Here is a 14,890-nt window from a genome sequence, read left to right on the forward strand (position 1 = left end):
ACTGTACCTTTTCTCCTAGTACCGATTGTCATGTCTCCCCACTTTCGGATGCAATCGTTCGGCCACTGCGTTTATCTGCATACCGAAGATACATCTATGGGGAACAACTCACTAGACCCTTCCCTTTAAAAAATAACGTCGTACGATGTATGATGTCATCAAGTTGAGTGCCTATTCGAATCTCCAGAAAAGAGGTCGTGATAGAACAATGTTTTCTTGTGAAATAAACCACACTTTGTTCTTCATTGCTCTTGGCAATTTATCGCGTAGCTATCCTATATATATATTTAAAGCCAAGATTGTGGTTGAAAATGTAAAACCGCAAGCAGGGAAAAGCCAGAGGGCCAAGGGTGTGGATACTGGCATGGACACAAGCAACTGAGTTTGTGGGATTTCCACTTTTTGAATAAACCTTTGGAGCAATAGGATGACATCACTATAGGTTTGTAGTTGTCAGTACCCAGTTCTTCCCTTGACAGGCCGACAGATGTAGTTGAGGCAGAGAACAACCTGTTGCTGTTGGACGTACGGAGAGTCTTGTGTAGCCTGGCCGTCAGGGAGTTCAGGTAGGGAGACATGGGTGACAGATTTGGGCATCTATCAGTCTTACGTACAGGACCGCCTCCTTGGTTGAGTGGATAAAAGTTCTGCTCAGAGAGAAGGTGGTTGGTACTCAGAATTACTGATTATCTGTCTCTTGTGAATGAATGCTGAAAGTCCCTCGCCAAGTCTCAGGATTAACGCCATTTACTCGGGACAGATAATCCCTATATGTGTAGGTTATTCTGTATACTACTCATTGACATTTTAAGAGGGAAAAAGTTAAGAAAAAACGTAAAATCCGAAATTTCCAGTAGCTCGCTGTTTATCCTCCAATTATCAAGCAGGAATGTTTCAATCTGTGGACTGTCTGCATCACATCTGTCTCAAGTACAAGTACATTTTGTTTATGGAGATGAAGTTTGTGTTTTGAGTTCTTGATTCACTGGTACTTGTTTTAGATTGTATATGCAATACATGCATAAGAGCTCTGTTAAATGAGATGCTTAGGTGATATATCTGATAAAGTATTTATTTCCCTGCTGACTGATGTTTCTGTGGTAGTCTCTGCTGAATGTTAAATTGAGTGTTGTTCCTGGCAGCTGGAGTGGCATGACACACTACCAACAGGTGGAGGACATGTTCAACCTCCTCAAGGCCTTGGAGGACAAGGAGCAGGCATCAGGTAGGGAGTGAAGGAGTGTTAGATATTGAGAGTCAGGTTGCCAACCCCATTTTGATATGTAGATTCTGTTTAGAGGGCATTTAGGACAGGACTGTGTTCATGGGATGCAGGTTAGCTTCTAGGGGATAGGTGTTCACTCAAAATCCAAGTGTCAAATGCTAACCTTAGCTTCTAAGCTAACTAGCGTATAATCTACTATAATCCGCACCCCTTATCCCCTTAATACTACTGAATTTTAATTTTGACCTGTCTGGGAAGATGCCGGGAAGCAAATGAAATCGTATTTGGTACACAGACTCAACATTTTTTTAATTAATAATGTACCTAAAATATTCCATTATATGTTCTATTTTTTCAATATTTGTCAGTAATTTAACCTCAAATTGCACCCTTTTATGACCTTGGAACGTGTTCTATAGGTTTTCGTCTGTGATCAAATTCCGCTTTGCAAAGTGATTTCTGACATGTGCTTTTGAGGTTTGTGTAAGTAGTATTTGGGATTCAGGTGTGGGCAAGAAATTATATGGTATTTGGTATTCAGGGGAGGGGTGTTGTCACCCTCATGAGACTGAGTGTCATTGTTAGAGAGAGGCGAGGAGGAGTATGTGGGAAAGAGAGTGTAGAGTCAGGGTCTGAATGACTATTGCCTCATCACCATGTCATGGCCTTTGTTGCCAAATATAGGGCACTTAATAGGGCTGGTACGGGTAACTCGGGTACCCTTGGTTAGTCACCTGACATATTGTTTAATGACAACAACATTAAAACTCCATGGTTACACTACAAGTCGCTAATGTTCACATTCAATTCTGACTATGCATGTTAGGCCTGGGACGAGTCCAAATATTACCCGGGTACCTGACCCTCTATTACCCGATCCTACCTGGATACCCACTGTTGGTCTCAAGAGTTGGGTGCAAAATGAAAATGTCCGATTGGGATTTGTTTTACCGGACACCCTGGCAAAAAGTATTTAGATACATGTATATGAAAGTATTTAGATACATGTATATGATCTGGTCACAAACACTGAAGTTGACTGAAGCTTTATATTTACTCAAACATATAAAAGTCGGAAGGAATGTGATCATAGTCAGGAAGAAATGTGAACATAAGTGACTTGCAGTTTAACCATGGAGTTGTAGTAGTGAATTTTGTTATTGAATAATATATCACGTGACACACCATGGTCCCGGGTAGTCCTGTGGGAACCCGGGTCCTACTCAGTACCCACCCAACCCGAGTACCCATGTTTCCCTACACAGCCCTAAAGCGTGCATTCCTTCTGACTTTTACATGTGTGAGTAAAGATAAAGAATACTTCAGTGAACTTCAGTTTACGCATAATCGGTTCATGTTATATGTGTATCTAAATAGATTTGGCCAGGGTAAAACAATTTACAGCTGTACATTTTGTACCCCAATACTGAGACATACAGTGGGTACCAGGGCAGTGTCGGATAATAGGGTTTGAATACCCGGGTAGTAAATTTGGACTCGTCCCAGCCCTAGTACCTGACACAAAATTATTATTGTTTTTGTATTCTCATTCACAAATTCATGTGGCCATACCAGATAATGTTTGTGTCATTAGTTCTGCTTGCTTTGTGAGATGTTCATATTTACTTATCCCACTGACTGATGCTTCCCTACAGAACACAGTAAGCGACGTTGTCAGAACCTGCGAGACCTGCAGTATGTCATGGTGATCCTCATCATCGAGTACGTGGAGAGACGGAGCGAGGACATCAGCCAGCAGCCTCACAACTGGTTCACCATGTCCGGGGGCAGCACCTCCAGCGCTGGCAGCTATGGTAGGGTGGGGCACATCCCTCAAACTGTAGGTCGGGGCACATCCCTCAAACTGTAGGGTGGGGCACACCCCTCGAACTGTAGGGTGGGGCACACCCCTCGAACTGTAGGGTGGGGCACACCCCTCGAACTGTAGGGTGGGGCACACCCCTCGAACTGTAGGGTGGGGCACACCCCTGGAACTGTAAGGTGGGGCACACCCTGATACTGTAGGGTGGGGCACATCCCTCATACTGTAAGGTGGGGCACACCCCTCGAACTGTAGGGTGTGGCACACCCCTCAAACTGTAAGGTGGGGCACATCCCTCAAACTGTAGGGTGGGGCACATCCCTCGAACTGTAGGGTGGGGCACACCCCTGGAACTGTAAGGTGGGGCACACCCCTGGAACTGTAGGGTGGGGCACACCCCTCATACTGTAAGGTGGGGCACACCCCTCGAACTGTAGGGTGTGGCACACCCAGATACTGTAGGGTGTGGCACACCCCTCAAACTGTAAGGTGGGGCACATCCCTCAAACTGTAGGGTGGGGCACATCCCTCATACTGTAGGGTGGGGCACATCGCTCATATTGTAGGGTGAGGGCACATCCCTCAAACTGTAAGGTGGGGTCAAGGTCATGTTGTTCTGGGCTTCTGCTGAAAACAGGGAACAGTTGGCTGAATTAGCAAATATTGTAAAGCTCGTTGAGAACTATTTTCCTTGATTATATATTCCCTATGTGTAGTATGGCACATGATGTATGGGATTTATTTAATGCAATTTTTGTCCATGTCAGAATCTTACTGGAAACTTTTTGTACATGCATAATTTTATGGAGAATACTTCATTGCTTAAACCACACATATAAGCACCTCATCATCAGCTTTGCTGATTATCGAATGTATGTCATACGCTTCATCCACAGCTTACAAATTAATAATTTTTAACATATACAACTCAAAAGAAGTTAAGGATCACCTGATTCTTCCATATTACAATAGTTAATCTGTCATGCCATGACAGATTAACATTACCAATATGAAAGAATCAGGTGATCCTTAACTTCTTTTGAGTAGTATATTTAAGTTGAGTTCAGTTCAGTTTAACACCGCTTTGAGCAGTATTCCAGTTACATCACAGTGTGTCAGCTTCATGTGGGAGGAAACCCTGAAGTGATGCAGGTCTCAGACTTTCACCACTTTGGTAAAGCCCTCAAACAGGGATATTGTGCTGACAAACCTTGAAACAAAATCATGATGAGATGGGATACGGACCCATGATCATAGGTTTCTGGTGTGCCCAAGGGACACAACTCTGCACAGCAACACACAAAGCTCAATTTGTCATGTCCCATGGCTCCTACCCACACCATCACCCTTAATGACATGTGACCTTGACCTTCCTCCTCCCTTGCAGGCAGCTACAGCGACCCCTCCAGTGCACACCTCTACTCCCTCCTCCCTGCCTCAGACTCCTCCCTCACCAGCAGCCTCCGCTCCCAGTTCCCCAGGGGGAGACAACCCACAAGGAAACAAACACCATCATTCAGGAGCTCTGATCAATTTGCAGATCAGCCATTTGATGAAAAGTCGCCTTCGACTAAAACTGGGCTGGCAGGCTCAACTGCTGGCGATTTTCAGGATTCCTACAAAGTGTCTCAGACCGGCAAGTCACGTGACATGCCTCAAAGGAAGGCAGCCAATCAGTCGCGTATTGCACAGTTTTTTGGCAAGAGGAAGAAGCTGATGTTTGTTGCTGTGAATCAGTCTGAACTGTTGGACCGGTTCAAGAAGTTTCTGGTGTTTGCTGTTGACCTCATTGTTCTCATAGGTGAGATCCACCTTTATTTATTGATGAATCACATTTGTCTCACAATTTGCATGTGTCTTATTTGTCTGAGAGGCCACGTGTGTTAGTTTTTTTTTAAGGTCATGTGTGTGTTTTTTTGGTGGGAAGGTTGTGTGTGTGTAATATTTTGTTGAAGATCGTGTCTTATGTTTCCTGAGACATAGTGTTTCTTACTGTAAATCTTGAAATTAAATGCGAAAAAAATGAGTGGTCTTTGCTTTCATTAATTAACTTCGCATTTATTCTCCAAACTGACTATCAACAATAAGACGGCCTCTATGCACACGTTGGATAGCGGAAATACCAACTTGAATATAAACACAAACATGGTTTATTTAGCAGCAGCTGTAACAAGTATATAACAATGTTATTCAAAGAATAGGAATTACACCATGGGCATCCGGTAAGTTATAACTGCTGGGGTCAAGAGTTCTACCCACTTATGTCAAGCTTGTTGACACCTTCTCCGCATTCCAATCAGTGACCTGTTGTTGTCTCAATTATTTTATTGACTTTGAACTTCCTTCATGCCAGTCAACAGAGTAAACATATAAACTGTTTGTTGTTTTTGGGAAAATACTGTTTATTGTTTTTTTACGGATGTGCTCTACTCAGCGCTCATAAGCGGTGCTATTTGCTGTTAGATTGGATTAAGGTTGGATTAAGGAAGGATGTATCATTCCACTGGGGATGGGGACAGGGGAGTTGTATTGGTATTGAGTCACTTTTTGGCTAGAGGTCAGCAGTCGTATAAATTTTGAGACGGATTAATTTCCAGATTTACAGTATAACTTGTGGAAGGCCGTGTGTTATGTTTTGTGGAAGGTCCTGTGTGCAATATCTTGTGGAAGGCTGTGTGTTATGTTTTGTGGAAGGTCGTGTGTGCAATATCTTGTGGAAGGCTGTGTGTTATGTTTTGTGGAAGGTCGTGTGTGCAATATCTTGTGGAAGGCCGTGTGTTATGTTTTGTGGAAGGTCCTGTGTGCAATATCTTGTGGAAGGCTGTGTGTTATGTTTTGTGGAAGGTCGTGTGTGCAATATCTTGTGGAAGGCTGTGTGTTATGTTTTGTGGAAGGTCGTGTGTGCAATATCTTGTGGAAGGCTGTGTGTTATGTTTTGTGGAAGGTCGTGTGTGCAATATCTTGTGGAAGGCCGTGTGTTATGTTTTGTGGAAGGTCGTGTGTGCAATATCTTGTGGAAGGCCGTGTGTTATGTTTTGTGGAAGGTCGTGTGTGCAATATCTTGTGGAAGGCCGTGTGTTATGTTTTGTGGAAGGTCGTGTGTGCAATATCTTGTGGAAGGGCGTGTGTTATGTTTTGTGGAAGGTCGTGTGTGCAATATCTTGTGGAAGGGCGTGTGTTATGTTTTGTGGAAGGTCGTGTGTGCAATATCTTGTGGAAGGCTGTGTGTTATGTTTTGTGGAAGGTCGTGTGTGCAATATCTTGTGGAAGGCTGTGTGTTATGTTTTGTTGACGGCTGTTTGTTATATCTTCTCGAAGGTCGTGTGTTATGTCTTGTTGAAGGCCGTGGGGTTTATCTTGTGGGAGGCTGTGTGTTATGTTTTTTGAGAGGTTTTGTGTTGTTCCTCCAGAGCGAGAGGAGATGGTGAAGACATCGGGGGAGAGAATAGAGATGTTCTTCACCAAGACCACCAGTCTGGAGGACAACTTCCTCACCAAACTCTTCAACATCACCTACCGCGGCCTGGAGTTTACCCTGGTAAGTCATGCATTCAAGGTGTCGTCCAAAACCACACTGACTTGTGTAGACGTCAGTATAAATGTCATGGCTGCATATACTGTGATATCACTATCTTATTCTTTGTACAAACATATGTACAAAGAAGAGTATTTCATTTAGTTATGACTTTCAGTGCTGCTGACTGGTGGATGTAGCTCTCTCTGACCAGGTTTTTCTTTATCACAGGACAAAAGCGGGACCAACCGAAAGTCTCGCAATGTCATCATGTGGGGAGCTAAAGATGTCATCAGACAACAGGTACGATACATCTTCTGGCAGATCTCCTGTATTCCTCCTGCAGAGTAATGTTGTGTTGTAGTCTTTGGGAGGGATTCTGTATACATGGCCTATGGTCTCTGGGAGGGATTCTGTATACATGGCCAATGGGCTAGGGGAGGGATTCTGTATACATGGACTATGGTCTCGGGGAGGGATTCTGTATACATGGACTATGGTCTCAGAGAGGGGTTCTGTATACATAGCTTGTGGTCTAAGGGAGGGATTCTGTATACATGGCCTATGGTCTAGGGCAGGGAATCAGACTATGGTCCTGTCCCCCTCCTACAGAGTAGTGCTGTGTTGTAGTTTGGCCGTCTGCTCCTGTGCATGCTGTCCACCAAGATGGACTTCAACATGAGGCTGTATGGCCTGTCCTTCATCATGGGCGAGACGAAGGGCCGGGACGTCATCAAGATGCTCATCTCCACACAGCAGCTGGTGGGTCTCACATGCACTGTAGATGCTCTCATTCTCACTTTCTCACAATTTCAAAGATGCAATCGACACTTGCCAAATATTTTGTATTAAACGCCCTGCTCCAATAAGAACTCACTCACCCTTCTAAGACCGGACATTAATATGACAGTCTGGATTTCTCTTGTGTATATTACGGAATTGTTTAAGAAGCAGCAGTGTAGAAGAACAGTATAATTGCCTTGGGACTAATATCAAAACATTTTTAGCTTAATCAATGTTTGAACTAATTTTGTTCACCACCTTTGACCTTTGACAACAAATTTAACTTGCTGTTATTCAACACATATACAGTGAATACTTTAGAGGACAAATTGTTGCTTCATGTTGATCTGCTCTGTGATATATAATAGCTCTGACACCATATCAAAGACTTTTGCCTGGCTGGTAGGATTTCAATTATTCCTTCCTAAGACAGATCTTTTCTGTGTATCATGTTATTGTCATTGATATATGCAGAAGTGTCATGGATTAAGCCTGTTGATATTATGATCACACATGAGTTAACAGCATCAGTAAGGTCTCTGTGTGTAGTTTGTGTCTGCACATTGATGCTATCTGCTGCTGAGGGGGTGGTGAAGGTGTGGACCACTAGTACTGCCTTGACTTATGTTACATAGATTAGGTACTAAACGTCTATAATACCTTCAGCTTCCCATAAGCTTCACAGACTTTAAGGAATTTGCAAGATCCTGGCTTATGACCAGTGAGATAGAGTTGAGACTTCTATGGGCCGAATGATACTGTGGCATTTAGACTTCTAATGAACTGAGTGGTGATGGGGCTGAGTGGCACTGTATGATTGTGACTTAATGGATCAAGTGGGACTGTGACATTGAGACGTCTAATGGACTGAATGATACTGTGACGGTACTGAGAGCTACTGTGACGGTGAGACTTCTAATGGACCGAATGGTGACGGGACCGAGTGGCACTGTCAGGTTGTGACTTTGTACTCAACGTGACATTGTGTAAGCTAGGGTGTCGTCCTTGTAGGGCCAGGAGCTGAGCTGCTACCTGTACAACCTGCTGACAACGTGGAGAGACTGGCTGGTCGGAACCCAGCGGGAGCAGGGCTGTATTCTCCTCAACCTCCTGCGACAGAGTGGCTTCGTCGTCTACATGACAGACAGGATGCTCACACCCCAACAACAGGACGTGCTAGACGAGGTTGGTTGTACTTATTGACCTTTCAAGTTGTTCGTCCTGGTACAGTGTCCTCTATTCATTCTGTGATTGATGTGCACATAGTTTGGCTTGACTTGCTATGTTTCTGTGTCTTCAGGAGAAAAGGTCTATTGACCTACGGCTGGCCAATGCACAACAGTTGTGGTCCCAAAAGAAGCAGACGGCAGCCGACAGGTGAGAGGTCTAAATGTAGAAAAGTTTGTTGAAATCTTCTTGAAATGATTCAAAACGGAGGGTTCTCAAAATTTAACCTCCCAAGGAACTGCAGACGAAATTGAGATCAGATAGTCAAAATGTTTGACCTATCTGTATGCCGTTTTATCCATATTGTTGTTGGGGCGGTTGGGTAGCCTAGTGGTTAAAGTGTTCGCTCGTCACGCCGAAGACCCGGGTTCGATTCCCGACATTGGTACAATGTGTGAAGCTCATTTCTGGTGTCCCCGGCCATGATATTGCTTGAATACTGCTAAAAGCGGCATAAAACCATACTGTCTCACTCACTCACTTCATATTGTTGTTGATACAATCAACCTGCTGGTTTGGCTTGTCCCAATTTGATTACATTCAAACAGATGCAATTTTGCTCTTATGTTGTTGGTTATTGTTTAAGATAACACTCCCTCCCTTCTATTGGTGTTATGTTGCCTGAAAGTTTTGCCTGGCAGGTTGTAAAGCTCGCACTTTGTCCTGTGTTATAGAGTCTTGCAGCGCTATGAGAAGCACATGAAGCTGGTGTCCGACCAGGCCATGACAGTCACCCAGAAAGTCACACAGCTGCAGAACAACCAGAGGAAGGTCCTAGTGGACCACATCAAGAAGTCCATGACGGAACAGATCCAGCTAAAGAAAGCTTGGCAGGAGCTAGTCCAGATACTCACACATGAAAGGTAGGCACTGTTTGGGAGGAGTTGTCTTCCCTTGTTTATCTGTACAAGAGTTAGGCACTATTGGGAGGTGTTGTCTTCCCTTGTTTATCTGTACACAAGTTAGGCACTGTTGGGAGGAGTTGTCTTTCTTGGTTTATCTGTACAAGAGATAAGCACTGTTTTGGAGGAGTTGTCTTCCCTTGTTTATCTGTACAAGAGTTAGGCACTATTGGGAGGAGTTGTCTTCCCTTGTTTATCTGTACACAAGTTAGGCACTGTTGGGAGGAGTTGTCTTTCTTGGTTTATCTGTACAAGAGATAAGCACTGTTTTGGAGGAGTTGTCTTCCCTTGTTTATCTGTACAAGAGTTAGGCACTGTTTGGAGGAGTTGTCTTTCCTGGTTTATCTGTACAAGAGTTAGGCACTGTTTGGGAGGAGTTGTCTTCCCTTGTTTATCTGTACAAGAGTTAGGCACTATTGGGAGGAGTTGTCTTCCCTTGTTTATCTGTACACAAGTTAGGCACTGTTGGGAGGAGTTGTCTTTCTTGGTTTATCTGTACAAGAGATAAGCACTGTTTTGGAGGAGTTGTCTTCCCTTGTTTATCTGTACAAGAGTTAGGCACTCTTTGGAGGAGTTGTCTTTCCTGGTTTATCTGTACAAGAGTTAGGCACTGTTTGGGAGGAGTTGTCTTCCCTTGTTTATCTGTACACAAGTTAGGCACTGTTGGGAGGAGTTGTCTTCCCTTGTTTATCTGTACAAGAGTTAGGCACTGTTTGGAGGAGTTGTCTTTACTGGTTTATCTGTACAAGAGTTAGGCACTGTTTGGGAGGAGTTGTCTTCCCTTGTTTATCTGTACAAGAGTTAGGCACTATTGGGAGGAGTTGTCTTCCCTTGTTTATCTGTACACAAGTTAGGCACTGTTGGGAGGAGTTGTCTTTCTTGGTTTATCTGTACAAGAGATAAGCACTGTTTTGGAGGAGTTGTCTTCCCTTGTTTATCTGTACAAGAGTTAGGCACTGTTTGAGGAGTTGTCTTCCCTTGTTTATCTGTACAAGAGTTAGCCACTGTTTGGAGGAGTTGTCTTCCCTTGTTTATCTGTTCACAAGTTAGGCACTGTTGGGAGGAGTTGTCTTCCCTTCCATGTTTATCTGTACAAGTTACTTTGTATTGTGGCATGATCTATTCTTGATCATTCAAATGAGTTTGGTATGGTCTTTTAAGGAAACACAAAGTTCACCCACCTTCGTATTATGATTTATATTTCGATCTAGCAAAATCTGTACATCCCAGTTGTAAAGACACATTCTCCAGTTGCTCACACTGTACTGTAGGAGGTACTAGGAAATGTAGAGCTGGAAATTTAAATGGAATAAGCATGCACATTGTTATTGCACTTCCCTTGTCCCCCAGAGCTGTGTGGTACCACCCAGCCTCCTACCCCCAGTCATGGCAGCTCGACCCCACGGAGGGACCAGGCAGAATGAGAAAGAGGCTCCAGCGATGTCATCTCGCCATTGACAAGAAGTATATGGCAGAAGGTTACAAGCAGAAGCTTGGTGAGAAGGGAGATTGTTATTAATGTTACCTGGCAACCACATTCTCAGATTGTTGCTTTGTGTAAAAAGATCCGTTATTTCCAGGGATATGTTTATGTTAATATGATGGCAGGACTACAGCATTAGAAACATTTAGACACTACCCATCTTAAAGATGATGTAAAACTTAATATTAAATTATTTAAATATTTCATTTCTTCTAGTTGTTTGGTATATCAACTTTTGAGCATTTTGGCCAGCTTTATATACTACTCCAAAGAAGTTAAGGACATGCACCCAATTCTTTCTTATTACTACAGGTAATCTGTCATGGCATTTCTTTCGTATTACTATAGTTAATCTGTCATGGCATTTCTTTCATATTGCTATGGTAATCTGTCATGGCATTTCTTTCATATTACTATAGTTAATCTATCAAGGCAATTCTTTCATATTACTATGGGTAATCTGTCAAGGCAGTTCTTTCATATTACTATAGGTAATCTGAAAAGGCAATTCTTTCATATTGCTATAGTTAATCTGTCATGGCATTTCTTTCATATTACTATAGGTAATCTGTCAAGGCAATTCTTTCATATTACTATAGTTAATCTGTCATGGCATTTCTTTCATATTACTATAGGTAATCTGTCAAGGCAATTCTTTCATATTACTATAGTTAATCTGTCATGGCATTTCTTTCATATTGCTATAGTTCATCTTTCATGGCATTTCTTTCGTATTACTATAGTTAATCTGTCATGGCATTTCTTTCATATTACTATAGTTAATCTGTCATGGCATTTCTTTCATATTACTATGGTAATCTGTCATGGCATTTCTTTCATATTGCTATAGTTAATCTGTCATGGCATTTCTTTCGTTTTACTATAGTTCATCTGTCATGGCATTTCTTTCGTATTACTATAGTTAATCTGTCATGGCATTTCTTTCATATTACTATGGTAATCTGTCATGGCATTTTTTTCATATTACTATGGGTAATCTGTCAAGGCAATTCTTTCATATTACTATGGGTAATCTGTCAAGGCAATTCTTTCATATTTTTATAGGTAATCTGTCAAGGCAATTCTTTCCTATTACTATAGTTAATCTGTCAAGGCAATTCTTTCATATTACTATAGGTAATCTGTCAAGGCAATTCTTTCATATTATTATAGATAATCTGTCAAGGCAATTCTTTCATATTACTATAGGTAATCTATCAAGGCAATTCTTTCATATTACTATGGGTAATCTGTCAAGGCAGTTCTTTCATATTACTATAGGTAATCTGAAAAGGCAATTCTTTCATATTGCTATAGTTAATCTGTCATGGCATTTCTTTCATATTACTATAGGTAATCTGTCAAGGCAATTCTTTCATATTACTATAGTTAATCTGTCATGGCATTTCTTTCATATTACTATAGGTAATCTGTCAAGGCAATTCTTTCATATTACTATAGTTAATCTGTCATGGCATTTCTTTCATATTGCTATAGTTCATCTTTCATGGCATTTCTTTCGTATTACTATAGTTAATCTGTCATGGCATTTCTTTCATATTACTATAGTTAATCTGTCATGGCATTTCTTTCATATTACTATGGTAATCTGTCATGGCATTTCTTTCATATTGCTATAGTTAATCTGTCATGGCATTTCTTTCGTTTTACTATAGTTCATCTGTCATGGCATTTCTTTCGTATTACTATAGTTAATCTGTCATGGCATTTCTTTCATATTACTATGGTAATCTGTCATGGCATTTCTTTCGTATTACTATAGTTAATCTGTCATGGCATTTCTTTCATATTACTATGGTAATCTGTCATGGCATTTTTTTCATATTACTATGGGTAATCTGTCAAGGCAATTCTTTCATATTACTATGGGTAATCTGTCAAGGCAATTCTTTCATATTTTTATAGGTAATCTGTCAAGGCAATTCTTTCCTATTACTATAGTTAATCTGTCAAGGCAATTCTTTCATATTACTATAGGTAATCTGTCAAGGCAATTCTTTCATATTATTATAGATAATCTGTCAAGGCAATTCTTTCATATTACTATAGGTAATCTATCAAGGCAATTCTTTCATATTACTATGGGTAATCTGTCAAGGCAGTTCTTTCATATTACTATAGGTAATCTGAAAAGGCAATTCTTTCATATTGCTATAGTTAATCTGTCATGGCATTTCTTTCATATTACTATAGGTAATCTGTCAAGGCAATTCTTTCATATTACTATAGTTAATCTGTCATGGCATTTCTTTCATATTACTATAGGTAATCTGTCAAGGCAATTCTTTCATATTACTATAGTTAATCTGTCATGGCATTTCTTTCATATTGCTATAGTTCATCTTTCATGGCATTTCTTTCGTATTACTATAGTTAATCTGTCATGGCATTTCTTTCATATTACTATAGTTAATCTGTCATGGCATTTCTTTCATATTACTATGGTAATCTGTCATGGCATTTCTTTCATATTACTATAGTTAATCTGTCATGGCATTTCTTTCATATTACTATGGTAATCTGTCATGGCATTTTTTTCATATTACTATGGGTAATCTGTCAAGGCAATTCTTTCATATTACTATGGGTAATCTGTCAAGGCAATTCTTTCATATTTTTATAGGTAATCTGTCAAGGCAATTCTTTCCTATTACTATAGTTAATCTGTCAAGGCAATTCTTTCATATTACTATAGGTAATCTGTCAAGGCAATTCTTTCATATTATTATAGATAATCTGTCAAGGCAATTCTTTCATATTACTATAGGTAATCTTTTGTGGCGATTCTTTCATATTACTATGGTTAATCTGTCTTGGCAGTTCTTTCATATTACTACAGTTAAAAGGCTTGGATTTGTGTGAAATACATTTGAAATATTGCATCACATCACTCACAAAATACTGTAACTCTCATAGAAGACGCAAAAAGTGTGATGAGAGAGTAACACCACGAACCAGCTTGTCGTAGAGTGAGTGAATGTTGCATCTCTGCGCCAGCAGTAGTGCAGCTACTGTTAAAGGGGTCCAGTCACACTGATAGTAAGAGGTAAACTGTAAGGGGGAAGTAGGAGACTATAGCCTGGCTCTGGTTACAGATGTGGAGAATGTTGACCCGCCTCTCATCTACCTGTTTGAGGACGATGACAAGATGTCCGATTCCGCTGCGCTGCTGTATCGACTGCACACCAACGAGAAGATACAGTCAGTTTTCTTTGTATCATTACCCCAGAGTAACAGAAAGTTAAAATATCCCCGTGTTATGGGTTTTAGGATGCTTAAGAAACTTTCGTAGGTTTCTCGCTAATCACAAGAATAATTGTAAAACATTCTCATTCACTTATAAGAAACAACTTTATCTCAAAAACAAGCCATCATCTGGGTATTTACAATGTCACACCTCTAGTAATAGCATGAATAATTGCAATAAACATCTCTGTCTGAAAATGTATGATATCCGAAAACCTATGATCCGACGATATGTGTTGGTTGAGTGCATTAATGTCTTGATTTTACTTTTACATTTTCATAAATGTATTTTGACTTGATAATTTCTACTTTGTACAGTATTTATGAGTGGCTGTTTGTTCCAGACACACCTGCCTATGTACCGCCATATCTCCGGCCAGTGAGAACAAGGGAGAGTTGCTGGTTGGTGAGTATCAGGCAACATTGTACAACACCATGGTACACTTGTCACAGGAGTACACAAAGTACGTCACCTAGACTACCAGTTGTTGGGCATCCAGTTTGTGAAAGCCTCGGTGGCTTAGTGGGTTTGATCCCCCGCCTTGATATTGCTGGAAGAGAGAGTTGACTTCTGGCTGATCATCAGCTTGATCATGGTACCAGCATCTGTACCTGAATGTCAGGAATATAGATGTTAAAAGACAATTCTGTCTTCATAAATTGCAGG

General features: G+C 41.1%; 1 protein-coding gene across 1 annotated transcript in view; it reads left to right on the forward strand.

Moving 5' to 3' along the window:
• Nucleotides 1–14,890, forward strand: part of LOC139442382 (lysosomal-trafficking regulator-like) — an 87,475-nt gene that overhangs the window by 56,123 nt on the left and 16,462 nt on the right. The window contains exons 26-38 of the mRNA XM_071223183.1: nt 480–566; nt 1,143–1,225; nt 2,881–3,039; nt 4,435–4,848; nt 6,458–6,585; nt 6,793–6,864; nt 7,192–7,323; nt 8,356–8,529; nt 8,645–8,721; nt 9,246–9,434; nt 10,824–10,969; nt 14,073–14,178; nt 14,568–14,629. Coding sequence (XP_071079284.1) covers nt 480–566; nt 1,143–1,225; nt 2,881–3,039; nt 4,435–4,848; nt 6,458–6,585; nt 6,793–6,864; nt 7,192–7,323; nt 8,356–8,529; nt 8,645–8,721; nt 9,246–9,434; nt 10,824–10,969; nt 14,073–14,178; nt 14,568–14,629 — 1,829 coding nt within the window. The remainder of the gene's footprint in view (nt 1–479; nt 567–1,142; nt 1,226–2,880; nt 3,040–4,434; nt 4,849–6,457; nt 6,586–6,792; nt 6,865–7,191; nt 7,324–8,355; nt 8,530–8,644; nt 8,722–9,245; nt 9,435–10,823; nt 10,970–14,072; nt 14,179–14,567; nt 14,630–14,890) is intronic.

Source organism: Haliotis cracherodii, unplaced genomic scaffold (assembly GCF_022045235.1).
Source record: "Haliotis cracherodii isolate W230 unplaced genomic scaffold, xgHalCrac1.p SCAF_5, whole genome shotgun sequence".
Classification (NCBI taxonomy): Eukaryota; Metazoa; Mollusca; class Gastropoda; order Lepetellida; family Haliotidae; genus Haliotis; species Haliotis cracherodii.